General features: G+C 46.5%; 1 protein-coding gene across 2 annotated transcripts in view; it reads left to right on the top strand.

The window, feature by feature from the left end:
- Positions 1–17,415, top strand: part of PDPR (pyruvate dehydrogenase phosphatase regulatory subunit) — an 811,642-nt gene that overhangs the window by 492,042 nt on the left and 302,185 nt on the right. For both annotated transcript variants that reach the window (XM_086945269.1, XM_086945270.1), the window contains exon 9: positions 13,927–14,119. In XM_086945269.1, the coding sequence (XP_086801395.1) occupies positions 13,927–14,119 (193 nt within the window). The remainder of the gene's footprint in view (positions 1–13,926; positions 14,120–17,415) is intronic.

The raw sequence follows: 17,415 nt of genomic DNA on the forward strand, positions 1-17,415 counted from the left end.
TACTATCTACACAGGAAGGTAAGTGTGAAACTACATACCCTCTTGTTCTCATGGTAGACCTAGAGGTGGGATAAAAACAACATGTAAAGAAGGGTACAGTACGTATCATAAAAGTACCCTTAGATCAGGTCACCAAAATTTGCTTGGTCAACATTCATACATCTGTTCATATATTAAACCTATTAAATAACGTTCCTACTTCAACTACAAATATACACCTTCGCTCAATTGCAAGTATACATCTTAGCGGAGTTCTTAAACCATGTGATCAATATACTAATGTGGCTATGTAATAGTTGCTCGAGGTGATCAGAGATGTATGCAATGCGCATAGTGAAAAGCTTTAAAAAACTTCAAAACAGTAGTCAGGACAAAACGGTCATAGAAACTCACCTATACAGTATGCAACATTGTTTGCAACAGTGCCTGGCGGTGAAAAAAGACTCCAAATGGGTCCTAATCATAGAGGAGATAGACAATAGCAGCAAGGATTATCATAGCTGCGGTATTAGCTTTTAAGCAATTAAGTCGTGAGATCTATGAGCAAAGGAGCGCAACAGCGTCGGTCTCACAATTGTTAGTCTCAGTAACGTGGCATGCTCAACACGGCAGCCCCCAAGTGTACTGGTCAGGAGCCAGTCTCCCGGCAAGCCCCATCACGAAGGCTACAGTGGGGGAGTGAATTGCGATAACCTCGCAGCATCAAGGCGGGCTCCGACAGTCAGCCCGAAGATTTCGGTCCGTGAACAGGGCACGCAAAGTGAGATGCCCCAAAAAGATGAAACCGCCACTGATTATCACTCGCCCTTTGTCCTGATAGTAGTGTTGATACTCACTTCAAAGCGGATCGCTTGATGCTGCTTCACCTACCCTGCCGCCGGTACCGGGATGGTGAAAGTGTTGCCGGCGGTCGGGGTAGAAGTAAAGCCAGTGCCATGTCACGTGGTTGCAATGACACTGGGTAGTGGAAAGCGAGGCCGGGCAATGGGAACAGTGTATTGTATGCTGTCATGGGGGCCATCTTATAGTGGATGACTAAGGCTTTGCTAGCGGTTAAATAAGCAGGTTCAGTATCCCGTCAGAGACAGATGTTAATATTAATAAATAAAATGTATTGGTGCCGAATTATCTGCCGTCATAATTTTGTCTAACGGGTTCCAGAGTCCCCAGCGTCGCTTCAGTTTGCTTTACCCTGTCTGCAAATTTAGCATTATCTGCTTGAAAAAGCCCCAGTCACTGTGCGACATGCGCAATGTCTTGATGGAGAGCATCTCTAGTGTCAATAATGGCTTTGAGTATCTGATCTACTTGTTACTGCATAATCCCTTCTGGATGTTGTGATAGCACTTCATGATTGTCATGTGTACATGTTTCTTCATCCAGCTCTGGGGGCGCCTCTCCATGTTTCTCTCGGTGTTTTCCCATTATTGATTATGTTGCAGGTCCCAGCACCAGTGCAGCCCCTCAGCCAACTGCCAACTCTACACGTACCTAGCATAGCTACCAAGCCAGCGCCCTTGCCAGTTGGGCGCCTCTCCACCCCCGTTTCGCACTTCTCTTACCACATGTCCGTCTGCTCTCTGTGGTCACCCTCCAATATCTTTCAGCCTTGTTCTGTGTGATATACCAGTGCCGCCCACAGTCGTCTTCAAGTGCTAAATGTCTAGGTACAGCACAGTGTCCCAAGCCAATCCAGTTCAAATCCCCAGGCACTAACTGCATGCATTTGCTGAGGGTACCTCCCAAGTCTCATACACGGTCACGGCGCACCGCTCCAAGTCCACCTGTGGCTGCTACTGCGCCGCTATGCCGTCCCATCTTCCGCTGTGTCACCTCCAGCTGCGTTCTTCAGTATGTGATATCCCAGAAACTATGATCACCACTGTCGTGGCATTCTTCCATCATGAGAGCAGCCGCACATACAGCTCACAAACACTCCAAGGCAGGCATCAGCACACTACCCCCGCATAGGGCTGCCTGTGGTGTGCCACACCGATCAGCACCTCATGGCCTCACGGTCGCTCGCTCTACCGTTTGATCGTCTCCTCACTCCCTTCCACGAGATAGCGGGTCATCCTTGTGCAAGGTCTCCACAGCAGTGCCCACCAATAGTCGCTGCTATAGTTCCGCAGTGCACTGTCGGCGGCGCCCACATATGGATCACAACCTGCAGTGTCCACCACTCGCTCAGTAGCCCAAGATGGGGGACCATGCCCTAAAATGGCGGTCCATCAGCAAGTCCAGCTCTTCGCCCGCAGTGTTTCAGAGCCACATCGGTGAGGCCAAATGCTGCTCACTCCCGTGCGGTGCACCTCTGCGCTGTGTTATCACCTCCGATTCCATCACAAACGCAGCATGTCGCTACATCGTCACTCCGCTAGCCTCCTCCCCGCCGGTGCGGCAGCTGCAGGGCCCCTCCAGGCCACTAGTGCGATGTGGGGGTCTTAGGAACTCTGCGGGCAGACTGTTCTCTCTGGATTCCTCCACACCTTCGCTACCACCAGGGTTCGGCTATCGCCGCAGCGCTCAGTCCCTCAAAGCTGCTGGCAGCGCCATCTTGGATGCTCCACGGACAATCGCACTGCCTCCTCCGATCACCAGTTGGTTAGGGCTCCCAACCTTCAATCGTCATCAGTGGGTGCTCTCCTCATCAATGGGCACCCTTGTAGGTGCTCAGAGGATTGAGCGTGGGTCCTAAATCAGAATAAAATTCGGGGTCAGCGCGGAGCTTCAGGCTCACGCGTCTTCCCTCATCGGCTTCGTGGCCACGCCCCCATCCCTGGTCTCATTAATGAGACAATTTTATATTGGGGCCAGGGTCCGATTCGGGACAGGGGGTGAGTGCACAGATTCCTTTACTGTCGGAAGAGGAGTAAAGGTACTAGGAGGAAGGGGTCCCAGTGTGAACGTGGAATAATGTACACAAATCACAAAATTATTCTCCAAAAACACTGAATAGATCCACACTGTTTAATTCACAATGGGATAAGGTAAACTGAATATACAAAACAAATTATCAAACGCTGTTGGCGGTTGTACAGTGCCCCAGGGGAGGAGAGGGGAGGGAAGTGGTGGTCAAGTGAGGATGTGGAGATGGAAGGAATTAGTGACAGTAAAATCAGTCAATTAGCTAAACTAGATTGACGAATTAGATACAAAACAAAATGACCAGAAGTTCGGCGTTTGAATCAAGACGGCATACTTCTCAAAATACAATCAATGTTATAATGGTGGTGTGAAGTTGACACAAAGAAAGGTGGTTGCCGACGTTTCGACCCTCTGATATACGCAGGGGTTAGTCGTGCCCTTAGTGTGGGGTCTTCTTCAGGACCAGAAAGGAGGGGGCAGGCAACCTAATTAAAGTGTGTAAAGGGAAACATTATTATTCAAGGAGGTATGATTCTTCCCTAAGTAAAACCAATATAGGCACACAATGGTCAGTTAGAAAATAATCGCTGTCTATATGTATTAATTGCTCCACAAGCGTGGACGTGTAGTGCCACGATAGAACATAGATAGTTTGGCACATTCGTACAATTAAAGAATGTAATTAGGGAAGAATCATACCTCCTTGAATAATAATGTTTCCCTTTACACACTTTAATTAGGTTGCCTGCCCCCTCCTTTCTGGTCCTGAAGAAGACCCCACAGCAAGGGCACGACTAACCCCTTCGTATATCAGAGGGTCGAAACGTCGACAACCACCTTTCTTTGTGTCAACTTCACGCCACCATTATAACATTGATTGTATTTTGTGAAGTATGCCGTCTTGATTCAAACGCCAAACTTTTGGTCATTTTGTTTTGTATCTAATTCGTCAATATAGTTTAGCTAATTGACTGATTTTACTCTCACTAATTCCTTCCATCTCCACATCCTCAATTGACCACCACTTCCCTCCCCTCTCCTCCCCTGGGGCACTGTACAACCGCCAACAGCGTTTGATCATTTGTTTTGTATATTCAGTACACCTTATCCCATTGTGAATTAAACAGTGTGGATCCATTCAGTGTTTTTGGAGAATAATTTTGTGATTTGTGTACATTATTCCACGTTCACACTGGGACCCCTTCCTCCTAGTACCTTTAGAACCCAGGTCCCAGTGACTATGTTTGAGTAAACGCCCTCATTTATACACTACCAGGAAGAGGAGTAAGGCAGGGCTGTGTCCTGGCACCCTTTCTTTTTACCTTGTATATTAATAACCTAAAACGGGTTCTGAGAGATGAGTGCCAGGACCTCCCGGCGGTAGGGAAGCGCTCACTTCCTGTGCTCATGTATGCGGATGACGCAGTGCTTATGGCCCGCACTCCGAATAGCCTCCAGAAGGTATTATCTAGCTTTGTAAACTTTATGTACAACTTGGGCTTTACAGTAAACTCATCTGAAACATTCATTTTAAAATGTTGCCCGGAGAGCAAAAAGTGTTGTACGTTTTTCCTTGAAAAGAATTGTCTAGACTGCGCTTATACCTTTTCATGCTTGGGGGTCTTGTTTGATCGTTCTGGCACGTGGACACAGGCTGTTAATTTAAGGAGACTGTTATTCTCAGTCACTGGCAGCCCTGGTTAATTTTAGCAAGAAATTGGGCAGACTCCCTCCCTCAGAACTACTTCAAATTTACAAGGCTAAATGTGTCGCAATAGCGACCTATGGAACGGGTATTTAGGGACGTGTAGATGTGACATCTTTACAGATGGCCGAAAACAGATTTCTTAGATACCTGCTTGCCGTCCCGGTTAGTGTCTCTACTTTCAATTGCTACTCAGAATTAGGTGCATCTAATATAGCGGATGTCATTGGCATTCAACCAATTCTCCTCTGGCATCATATTTGGACTTCAGAGAAAACTGTTTTAAATCGACAAATGATTATTGATTGCGGGTTTAGATGGGTTATCACATATAAGTTGGCTGTTATGTCAAGGAACGTTTTAAACTTGGTTGTTTGCAGTATCTAAAAAAAAGGGGCGTGGAGGCAGCACCAGGAGTAAAGCAATTCAAATAGGCCTTGTTTGCAGTATCTAGAAAACATTACATTAAATACAGAAATATAAAAAATCTCTGTTCTTACCGACCAAAACATCCTGACTACTTTTAAGATGCAGTCGTATTTAACTTTTGTATCTGCTGACTTTGAAAGATTTTTACTAACACGTTTCAGGAGGAGCATTGTCCATAGGTCACTTAGTTTTCCAGCAATTAACGATTGGTCTGGGCTACTGTCTAATTGCCCGTGCAACGATTTGTCAGCACAATTCACCATGCATGTTTTATTATATTTTAAATTCTATAAAGTCCAAAGGAAAAGGTGGATTCTCCTGCTGCTTAGTACACTAGGCCTGCGACAGTGCCGTCCTGCATTCATAGTCATGCAATCCCTTGGGGAAGAATTTGTAATTTTATGTGTTTCATTGTTTTTAAAGTCTGTTACTAAGTGTAGAAAACCTATTCTGATGTAAGATTTTTTACTGTATACCTTATTCCATAATTTTGTGGTTTCCTATCTTTCTGTAACATGCGATTTTGTTGTTTTATAAATATGCTTTTATGATTCTTTTTTATTCGAATAAAGCTTAACTGACTGACATTGGTAGTGTCAAGCAGCACACCATCAGACTGTGCCCAACACTGCGGGAGCGAGGATTACCCCATTCCTCTTTCCAAGGCCCCTGCAACGTCCACTGAAAGAGCAACACAGTGAACAAATTACTGGGGTACTGGGAGAGGGTGGGAAAAAGGTATGTGGGACACACAAGGGTAAGTAGAGCGAACAAAACCTCCTCAGGTGACTTCCTCCTTTCCCTATTCAATATACCATAGGGCGTGGACAGCACCTGCATAGGAAGACAAACAATCCCCTTAGTACATACAATAATGTCTATATGTACATGCACACACAAGCCCAGTCATAATGTGCCAAAAAACAGCATAGTGCAAAAAGAAGCTCTTACCTAATTGGTAAATGTTCAATTCATGTAAGGGAATAGGATTGTCACAGAGGACTTCAAAATCCAATATACCGTTCTTCGTCCGTGATCGGAGTTATGGCACTCCAGGGGAAAAAACTCCTTAAAACTGAGGAAAACCCTGACTGATTCAAGTACAAAATAAAAGGCAACTCGATAATACCTACTATTTAGTGGCCACTAATGAAAAAGAAAAAACAAACGCAATGATCTCTGCTCACTCGCGTTATGACCCGAACTTCGCAAAACTAAGTGGAGTGGTTACACAACAGCAGGAAGTAGGGTAAGGATTGCGATACTTTAACTAAGATCCTTCGTGTTCTAACGATAAGGCAAGCGGGGCAAAGAGACTCCAGGAAAACGAGTCTTATTTAGTGAGCATAAGACCCTATTTCTGCTACCAGCATGCCTCAACAATGTCCCGGCACACAGCAAGGAACGCTCACCCTCGCCATAATGGAATTTGTAAAAGGCAGTCCAATCCCCATTCGGCAGCGATCCAAAAAGGAAGGAAGAAAATCCCAATCAGCAGTGATTCCAGCAAAAGCACGAGGGGGCAAGGAACTCCAACAGCAATTCTCCAGGAAATCACAGGTGAGGCTCAAACTAAAGACAATAAGCACTGAGACGCCTGATTCTTGTCTTCTCCTGTCAGATACCTTCTGACAGTGGTGAGTTTTTGGATACCGAGGCAATAGCCTCATTACTCCATATTCGTTTGGAATTTTGTAGTCGCTGTTTAGGTTGTCTTATTGGTGTGTGACGCTTTGTCACAGTTGAGGTTGTATCACATGGTCAGCTCAGTGATGGGCCGCGGGTAGCGGTCAGTAGTGTTTGCAGAATTGTCAGCATGTTTCCTCAGAGAGTCTCGTCTTTGTCCGTCTAGAACCTTCTGTTAGTGTTGAGGTTTGGGTTCCTGCCGCGGCTATAATGCCATCGGGCAGTGAGCGGGTTTTAGGTGCTTGCCGAGGCTATTATGCCATCAGGGCAGCGGTGAGTTTTGCGTATCTGCCGGCGTTTGCCTTCAGGCTGTAATGAGTTTTTGGATGCTGCGTTGCTGTTTCAGGTTCGCAGGGTTAGCGCTTCAATGGGACGCGGGTAGCAGTCAAATGGGTTTGTAGAGATACCTGCAAGCTTCCTGATCAGTGGGTTTTCTTTATGATCCAGTCCATTGTAGAACGTCCTGTTGAGTGTGAGGAGATGGTCGTCCAACATCTCGATGCCTAGGTCTTTGTGGAGGTCTACTGTTCGTGTGAACATGGGAGCACCTGCTGCAATCCGTAAGGCCTTACTCTGTAGTTTTTGTAGGTCCTTCCGAAGCTGTGGACAGCAGCCACTCCAAACTGGTGAAGCGTATGTCATAGTTGGTCGAATTATTGCAGTGATTACTCGCACCTTGCTCTGCATGGGCATCGACTTAGTCTTCAGGAGTGGGTATAATGCAGCCAGTTTGGATGCTGCTTTCTGGCAGGTCTTCTCTATGTGGTTTCTCCAGCTGAGTTTAGAGTCCAGAGTCACCCCCAGGTAGGAGCTGCTGTTTTCCCATTTGACCTCGTCCCCATTGAGGAGGAGGATCTGTGGGTGTTTCCTGTTCTGCTTCCTGGTAAATAATGTTGCAGTGGTTTTGCCTGTGTTCAAGGTTATCTGCCAGTCGCTGTACCATTCGGAGAGTCTGCAGAGCGATGTCTCCAGGTTCTTAGCCACTTCTTTGTCGCTGAAGGATTGAGAGATGACTGCAACATCTACGTAAAGGGCAAGATCAGTCTTCTTTAGGTCTGGGGATGTCATTTGTGAATATGTTGAAGAGGAATGGTCCTAGGATTGATCCCTGAGGCACTCCAGCAAGAATTGGGCGTGGCGATGAGCATTCTAATCGCACCGCCACGTGAAAGGTCCGTTTTGTCAGGTAGCTGGACAGTAGCTTGACCAGGTAGCTGGGAAACTGGAGCTTGATAAGTTTGTAAAGCAGTCCCTCGTGCCATACTCGGTCAAATGCTTTGGCTACATCCAGAAAGACTACTCCGGTAGACTTGTTGATGTTGAATCCATGGCTGATGATGTCCACAACTCTGAGGAGTTGGTGATTGGTTGAGTGGTCGTTCCGGAACCCAAACTGTTCTTTAGCAAGGAGGTTGTTGCTTGTCGCGAAATCCACGAGACGGGCGAGGATAACTTCTTCAAAGAGTTTTGATAGACCAGATAGCAGACTTATGGGGCGGTAGTTTGCAGGATCTCGCAGTGGTTTCCCAGCCTTGGGGAATACGATGACTCTTGCTTCTTTCCAGGCGTTTGGGAAATACTGGTGCTGCATACATGCGTTAAATATCTCAGCAAGGTGATCCACTGCGGTATCGGGAGCATCTTGATGGCTTGGTTGACTATTCTGTCCTTCCCTGGTGCCTTGCCGTTTTTTAGTGTTTTTGCCAGGGCCAGTAATTCGCCCATTGAGCATTCCTCAATGTGTGCAGTTTCTGTTTCTGTTTCTAGGTTTAATCCATCACCATTCTTTAGCTCACTCCACCACCCCAGTTCAGACCTGGCCATATGCAAATCAGTCTGACCCTGTGCCTCATGGGAACAGTCCAGCCCGAACTGCCAAGCCATATCTTCCCTGGACTGGAAACAAGCATCCTGGGACCGGTTTCTGGCTAATCAGCCGACATCAGCCAGGCTAGCTTGAATCCAGTAGCAAAGTGAGCAAGGGACCCACGTCTACCCTACCAACTTAGGGCGAACAAGGCAAAACCAAAGGGGATGATGGACTGAGTGTTGAACATTGCAAGCACTCTTTTTTCAGAAACAGTAGGAGAGAAATGTATCCGTAATTTTCTGGCTGCGCAGCATCAGGCGAGAGTTTCTTCAAAAGAGGGATAACTTTGGTGTGTTTCCACGCCGTGGGCCACACCCCCGAGGACAGAGAAAGATTGGCTAATTTTAGAAAGGTGGGCATAGCAAGCTCCTGCAATTGAAGTGTAAGCTCAGGTTTGATTGGGTCATCAGAAGAACCCAACTTAACTTTTCTCATCGGGGAGGTGAAAGAGGTGCTGTCCAGTGGACCTAGCTCCTCCAATTCATCCCCGGTAACTTACAGTCCATCCTTGATGCTGGGCCATCAGCCTTCGACCTTCAAGGCGCAGCAAAGTGTACGTAGATGTCATTGACCTCTTCTGCAAAATGGTCTGCAAATTAGTCACAGTTCTCGTTAGATACCTCAGTCAACTACGGGTGAGCTGTCTCTCTGATCAGGCTTTTGACAATTGTATACATTTCTTTTGAAGGATTGTTGCTGTTTTTAATTTTATCGGCAAAGAAATCGGCACAGGCTTTTTTGTTCATTTTATGGTAGAATTTAATGGCTGTCCTATAAGTATTTTTAGCTAAAGCATCATAAGATTTCCTCCAAATGCGTTCAAGAGCTTTAGAGCTCTTTTTTCAGCATTCAGTCTATCATTAAACCAAGAGGTCGAAGGTCTCTTCTTCACCTGGCCCAAATGGACAGGTATAAAGGCATCCAAGGCCGAAGTTAACCAGACCTTTGTTTTCAGCAGGGCTGCCTTAATGCTAGAATCCAATTGAGGAATATTAGCCTGAATGTGGTTGACAAATTTCGTTATATCCAGTTTATGCCATTGCCTTTCCATAACAGGATTGGTAGTAGCTGTCCCTGAAGTATTTGGGATACTCAAACCACTTGGCACCATGCGATGATCAGACCATACCGCTATAAAAGGGATGATTACTCGAAGGCTAAATATATCAGAAAAGACAGAGTCCAAAAGATGACCTGCTGCATGCGTGTGGCCTGTCACTAGCTGTATCAATTGAATTGCTTCCAAGTCCAAGAGATCAAACTGCTCCTCATATAGTCTACTCTTTCAGCCAAACACAAAAAATAAATAATAAATGAGTTTGTAAAGCGCCTGGTTACACAAGCTGTGTGTTCCCTCGCTGCAGCATACTCGGCCAACTCTGTAGCAGTAAATCTAAGCATGGTGGTGGATCTATATTTGGAAAACCATGTTTTTAATTTTTTTCTGATGGTTCCATCCGGAGAGCGTGGGGGAGAGTGTTCCAGTGCTTGGCGGCTACTGGGATTTTAACCTGCCCCAGGGACCGCAGGGTCCTAGTAGGAGTGTAAGGTGACATTAGACTATGTAAGTAGCAAGGTCCCTTTTCCCTGCAGGATGTGTTGACTGACACACAGGGCCTTGAAGAGGATTCTTTCCCTCACAGGGAGCCAGTGCAGGGCAGCCACGGCATTCTTGGAGGAGGCTCTCCCGGAGAGCATCAGAACAAGGCGGGCCGCCGTGTTCTGAATGCATTGTAATCTCTGAACACTCTGACCACTGACTCCTAGGTTTAGAGCGTTCCCATAGTCCAGGCGGGAAGTCACCAACGCATGGATAAGAGTTTTCCAGGCTGCTACCGGGAGCTCATCTAGGATCTTCCGAAGGCCTTACATTATTCCGAAACACTTTCCGGCCACCACCTCGATGACCATATTGAGGGAGCCTTCCCCACGATCAGGACTTCCGGCTTACTGCTTTTCAACTTTAAACAGTTATTTGACATCCAAACTGCCAGCTCCTGTAGACAGGAGTAGACGTTAGTGGCTGCCTCAATGTAGGATTGATAGAGACACTACTAGTTGCATGTTATCCGCATATGACACAACACTAATGCTGTATTTCATAATGATGTCTGCCAAAGGGGCCATATAAAGATTAAAAAGTGTAGGGCTGAGTATGGAGCCCTGGGGAACCTTTGAGCCATCCTAATGCTCTTGGAGTAATACGGTTGTTGGGACATTTGGAAGCTTCTGTCCTGTAAAAAAGATCTTAGCCACTTCAAGGCCAGATTATCCAGCCCTCCTTCCTTGAGGCACTGTAGGAGTATTGGATGGGCGACGGTGTCAAATGCGGCACTGAGGTCCAACAGGACCAATGCCACCATCTGCCCCTCGTCTACGTGCCTGCGTATGGTTTCTGCAGACAGAAGCAGTGCTGACTCCGTAGAGTGCATGGCCCGGAAACCTGATTGCGTAGGATGGAGTAAGCCGTGCTGGTTAATGTGCATTGTCAGTTGAGTATTGACCACTTTTTCTGCTATTTTAGCAAAATATGGCAAGAGTGAAACCGGTCGTAGGTTCTCCAGCTGACTCGCACATACACCCGGCTTTTTTTTTTTATAGGGATAACCACCGCTTCTTTCCACCTTTGTGGGACCACCCCTGAATCAAAGGAGTTTTAAGCGGTGTCTAATATAGGGGGCTAATACCTCCATGCTCTTCCTCAGAATTTTTGGTGTCGTAGGCTCCCTTGGTGAACCGGATTTAATACTCAACGCCGTGTTTGCAGGAGGGGAGGTTAAATCTGGAGAGCCAGAGGGCTTCCTCCGTGATGCACAATTCTGTCCACTCCGACCTCCCATTGGGTGCCTCCTCCGGGAAGATGGTATAAATACTTTCTACTTTCTCTGAAAAATAGTCAGCTATCCGGTTGAAAGACTCCACTGAGTCGTTGCTAGGAGCTGTGGTTCTGGCCAGGATTGATAGATCCTAAAAAATCACAAATAACTCTCTAGAGGAGTTTTCGGCTTGCTCTATCTTAGAGTTATAGTACGCATCCTGAGTTTCCCTTATTAGCGAGTGGTAGTGTTTGAGGCCGATTTAATATTTGGCCCTCCTGTGCTCTGAAAAATCTCCTCTCCAATACTCTTCCAAACGCTTGCATGAAGACTTAACCACCCTAAGTTCTTTGTTGAACCAAGGGGCAGATTTTGACTGTCTCCTCGGTGGTCTCGTGGCCCATGGGGTAGCTCTGTCTAATGCCTCGGTTATCCTTTCTTCTAGCACAACACAGGCGGATTCTTCATCACTTCGAGCCGGTGGACCTCCCTGCTTGAGGGCGTGATTGAAGTTGGCTGCTGAGAGTCCAGCCCATTTCCTCTGCAGTCTCCCTGCCCTTGCCTTTTTCAGGAGTGGAGTGCTAGGTATCCTGGTGCTAAAAGGACTCATATAATGGTCTATCCATGGGACTGCGTCAGAATTTTCAAACAGTTAACTCCCCCCCAGTTGGCAAAAATTGGATCTAATAAGTGGCCATGTTGATGGGTCGGGAGGGAGGATTGCAGCACCAGTTGTAACACGGCCAACTCCTGACAGAGCTCTTGCGCTGCGGTATTATCCATAGCGTCAAAGTGTAGATTCATGTCTCCTAACACCGGTATACCGCAGTGCCGGTTGTATTACTTGTTCTCTGAGGCTAGATGCAAACTGTGCGATGGGGCCTGGTGGTCTGTAAATTAAGAAACCTTTCATAACATAATTACTATCCGCTGTGATTGTAAAGAAGCCTGCCTCACTGGCTTAGATAGTCACCAATTCTAGTGAGCATTGTACCGATAGCTATGGATAATAGCTATCCCCTCCCCTCTGTTCACTTGGCGGTCAAGTCTAGTGATTTCATAATTCAGAGGGAGGGCCTCAAGGATTTCTGGTGCCAAATCTTCATTCAGCCAAGTTTCAGTCAAAAACATGATATCTGGTTGGTTATCAACCAGATGATCGTGAAGCTCATATTTGTGCTTATTGAGGGATCTGCAATTGACCACTATCATTTTAAATTCTTGCTCCTCGTTAGTTTGTCTCTGGTTGCCCGCCAGTGTATAGGGGCAGTGGCTGCATATATGTGTATTGAAACCCATCTGTATACTATGTTTACATAGATCTGGGATGGGGGGACACATCGTGTGTAATTGCTCTGCGGTATATGTGTGAGAGGGTAAGAAACTGGCAGGGGTTCTGGCCCCAGGTCCCGGCCGGCCGTGGACGAGTGCAGACGGGCTTGACTTTGGCGTGCCGGCGGCTCGCCCGCTACGCACCTCTGCTGCGAGTCTTTACAGGCATGCATTTTAAATGGTATCCTCCCTCCTCCACACTAGACCGCTGACTGCAGTCTAGACCAGGAGACCGGAAGTACCTTGCCTCCTTTCCCTGCCCTCCGTTCAATCAGCACTGAAACGCCGTGACGAACCTGGGCGGGAAAGCAACTCAGATCAGAAGCTCAGTGCGTGATTAAAAAAACATGAGTAACCATACATTTAAGCACAGTTTTCCAGTGAGTTTAGGAAACAGTTTTTCAGCTGAGAGATAGTGCTGATTCATAATTCAATTTTTAAAAACAAGCTATCCAGTACAATTTTAAAAAGTGCTACTGATTGCCCTTTGTTGTTACCGCTACAAACGGGTACCAGCAGACACTGCCACTGTCTGCCTTTCGCCACCTTTCTTCTCTTTGCTACTCTTTTAAGCACCACATTCAAGGCCTGAATAAGCCCACAACGGTGGTCATCACACAGAACACAAAGAAAACATGCACATCCCCTTTAGGACACATTGGAACTCAACATTCTTCCAGCCAAGCACTCTCTGTGATGTGGCATGCTACCTATTCACTAGCATGCTTCACTATCTTATTAAGGGGTTAGAAGTCTTATGATCCTGTCAAGACCATTCTGGGCAACCAATGTCACAAATCAATAACTGCAGTATAGGACCATGAATTGCATTTTCAGATTATTTCACTTATTTCAGTGGGCGTCTCCGCAGACCTTTATCTATAGATGTGAGATGCTTTTCTTTACAAGTCACACCTTAGTAACCTGGTAAAGTGTGGAATGAATTACAGTACAAGGAATTACATAAAAGCTTTGGAAAGAGCGTGGGCAGGGGTGAAAACATTTCTTAAAGATTCAGAGGTTTGAGAAACCTTGTGGGAAAGTGACTTCCAAAAGAATGCGAGTTGTGATTTGTACTTGGACAATTCTATTCCTCAGTTCTGTGAGCTGCATTCCTATATCGCTATGCTGACCTCATGCAAGCTGGCTACTTCCCTACCCACTGTATATACTCTTCCCCAATTATGTGTAATAGCTATTTTTTTCATTCTACTTTACAGAGCCACTGCTGAGTGCTCTTTTGCGGCGTATGCCAGCCCTGGAAGCCCTGGAGATTTTAAAGCTAGTAAATTGTCCAGAGTCCTTCACTCCAGACATGCGCTGCATCATGGGAGAGTCGCCTAATATTCAAGGGTATTTCGTCTTAGCTGGCATGAACTCTGCAGGCATCTCCTTTGGTGGCGGTGCTGGGAAGTAAGTAAAATTACCATTGCAATCTTTTGAAATAGTCATAATTATGTATTGTTTTAAGGACATTCCATATATAAGTGCCACTGCCTGAAGTGTCTCAACTTCTGTAGGAACCAGATTAGTCTTTTTTCTAAGAATATTTGTATTGATAGAAGGATCTTGATTGGCATTAGAACACATATGATGATTTTTTTAAACAGCTTTATAACATATATAATTCCTTAAAAATATATTTTTAATTGGTTTTCTTTTAACAAACAACTAAACGCACATCATGAGGATAACAAGTTACAACAGCAGCAGTACATAGACATTCAAAAGAGCATGACCTATTGTAAACTGGGGCACAACACTTTTGTTAGACTTAAAGGTCAATTTTGTTAGACTAAATGTATTATCACAGGGAAGAACTGATTGAATGGTAGTAGTCACACCATTTCAACCAGATCTCATGTTTACTAGAGTAGCCCTCATTCCTGCAAACCGACTTCTTTGCCACAGCACATTGATCCATCCCCCTAATTCATTCTGATACTGGTGTGGCTTATGGCGCCCACCAGAGGTTGGCTATATCTGAAGAGACTTCTAGCCAAATATTCCTTACCTTAGAATGTTCTCCAGACACGAAACTGGATCTGAAAATTATTCTGAGCAGTCCCCTTGAGCGCCTGTAGATTGTATGGTGTCTTTCGGCTCCATGTGGCTTTGTCAGTGTCGTAATTGACGTGTGTGGTGCCTATGTAGTCGCCACCCCAGCACGCTGACCTCCATTTCTGTTCATCCTTTTCTGTGCCATCAGTGCAGTTCTGGATCAACTTCCCCTCAGTCATTTTTTTGCTGCAACTTTTTGTCAACATTCCTCCGTATTTTCATGGCTGTGGCTCCCACAGACCCTATTGGACCCAAAGCCAGAGGTCTTCCCAATCTGTTCCCCCTCCAGCAACCGCAGCATCAAATCTCTAACATGGCATCACACCATCATGGGCAACAGGTTGGAGGCGGTATATGGCCTCATCTGCCTTAATGGTAGACGAAAATGTCGGATAAATGGGTGCTTCAGATTATCCAACAGGGTTATGCCCTTCCTTTCCAGCACACCCTACCACCTTTGCCACCCTCCTCCGATCGGCTGACGGAGGACCACTTTTCGCTCTTACAACAGAAAGTACAGGCTCTTGTGGCCAAAGGCGCCTTCCAAAAGGTGCCTCCATCATAAGTAGTTCGTGATTGCTATTCCCACCTCCATTTATTCTAGACCTATGGCAACTACTTCCTGAAAATGAAAAGTTCAAAGTGCTCACTCCAGTGTATGTTCTGTCTGCTCTGGATCCCGAAGACTGGATGATAGCGCTGGGCTTGCAGGACTCGTACTTCCATATTCCTGTTCTGCCAGCCCACAGATGTAACCTGTGGTTCATGGTAGAGCAGAAGCATTTCCAATTCGCTGTGCTCCTTTTTGGCCTTACCTTCACCCCTCATATGTTCACAAAGGTGATGACTGCGGTTGCAGCCCATCTGCGGAGTCTGAGGATTTTAGTCTTCCCCCAACTTTGACGACTGGCTGTTTAAAGGCAGGTTTGCCATACGCTGTCGTCTCTCACATTACGGTGGACCTCCTGCATTCGCTGTAATTATCAATCAATGTACTGAAGTCACACCTGACTTCCTCTCAGATGCTCTCTTTCATCTGAGCCATTGTGAACACAGCTCAATTTTGTGCTTCTCCTACAGAGCAGCGAATCCAGGATATTCATGTTTCGTTGAGACTAATTCTGAGTCTGCCAGGCCTCATGGCCTCCTGCATCTTGCTAGTAAAACATTCCTGTTAGTATATGCAGGCTCTGCAGTGGTATTTGAAGTTTCAACCGACCCCGCATCAGGGGAATCTCTTCGACCTGGTCCAGATGTTGGAGGGAATTGCGAAAGATATTCCTTCCCCACCCAAAGAACACAGTAGTGACAGATGTATCACTTTCTGATTTGTGGATGCCATATTGGAGAGGAGAAGATCAAGGGACTCTGGTCTCAGGCAGAGCCTCAACTCCACATCAACTTGTTGAAGCCAAGACCAGTATTTTTGGCCATGAAAGACTTATTTCCATTTGTCAAGGGAAGGCTGGTTCAGATGTTCACAGACAAAACCACTGCCATATGGTACTGCAATAGAGCTCTGCGCCTCTGGATGAGGCTCGAGTTTCAGGACATCTTTCTGGTCATGCAGTACCTGACAGGCTTCTTAAACTCTAAGGCAGAGGACCTCAGCTGGCAATGCCTTGCGTTTCACTGTGGCGTCTCCATCCGGAAGTGGTGCAAGGTCTCTTCCGCGACTGGGGAGAACCTTGGTTAGTTTTAGTCACCATTGCTGAGAAATGGCAATTTAAGCACTTCTGCACGCTGGAGTTTCCAAGGCGGCTATCTCTCGCAGAAGCATTTCATCTCAAGAGGAAGTTGGGCTTCTTTTCTGCTTATACCACTCCTACCCCTTGTCCTCATGAAGATCAGGACTGACTGGCCCAGGTCACCCTTGTAGCTCCGGATTGGGCACAGAGAGTTTGGTATCTCAATTCCTGAGCATGAGCTTCGGTTCCTCCATTGAGCTTCCCCTTTGGGAGAACCTCCTGTTGCAGCAACAGGGCAGGGTTCTCCACCCGAACCTGCAAACTCACCACCTACATGCGCTGAGATTCAGCATACAATTGAGTGTTCAACCTCCCTCCCAAAGTGTGTGATGTTATCTTAGCAGCCATGCGTCCCTCTATGAGAACAATAAACCTACTGATGGAACAAATTTGTGGCTTAGTGTATTTCAATACAAGTTGACCCTCTGTCTCCACCCTTGCATCTGAAAGAGACTATTAGTTATAGATTCCTTACCTTAAAAATAGCCCCATGAATGACGTTGCGGCGTCTACTTAGACACCGCCCCTGCTCGCTGACTTCACTTCTTTCTTTTTCCTCATCAGCCAGTGCAGATCTGGAGAGAGGGGTACCCTTAGTCATTTTTTGACTATTGTCGATTTTCGACTCCTGGTGCACGCAGGAATGTCCCATCGTCGGACCTGCTTCAAGCCTTGTGACTCCTGTCACCAGTTGATGTTTGTCCCGGACCCGCACGGCGTGTGCTACTGGTGCTGGAGCGGGACCACGACCCGAAGTCTCTGCTGGAGCGGTCCCGAAAGCTTCTGGAGGGCCGGCAGTCCGCTCTGCGCCACTCGAAGTCCCGGTCGAGAGGGAGGTCATGGGACCAGTTGCGGAGTCAATACCATCATTCCTCCACCATCATTCCTCCACGAAGTCTT

Source organism: Lissotriton vulgaris, chromosome 12, assembly GCF_964263255.1.
Source record: "Lissotriton vulgaris chromosome 12, aLisVul1.2, whole genome shotgun sequence".
Taxonomy (NCBI): Eukaryota; Metazoa; Chordata; class Amphibia; order Caudata; family Salamandridae; genus Lissotriton; species Lissotriton vulgaris.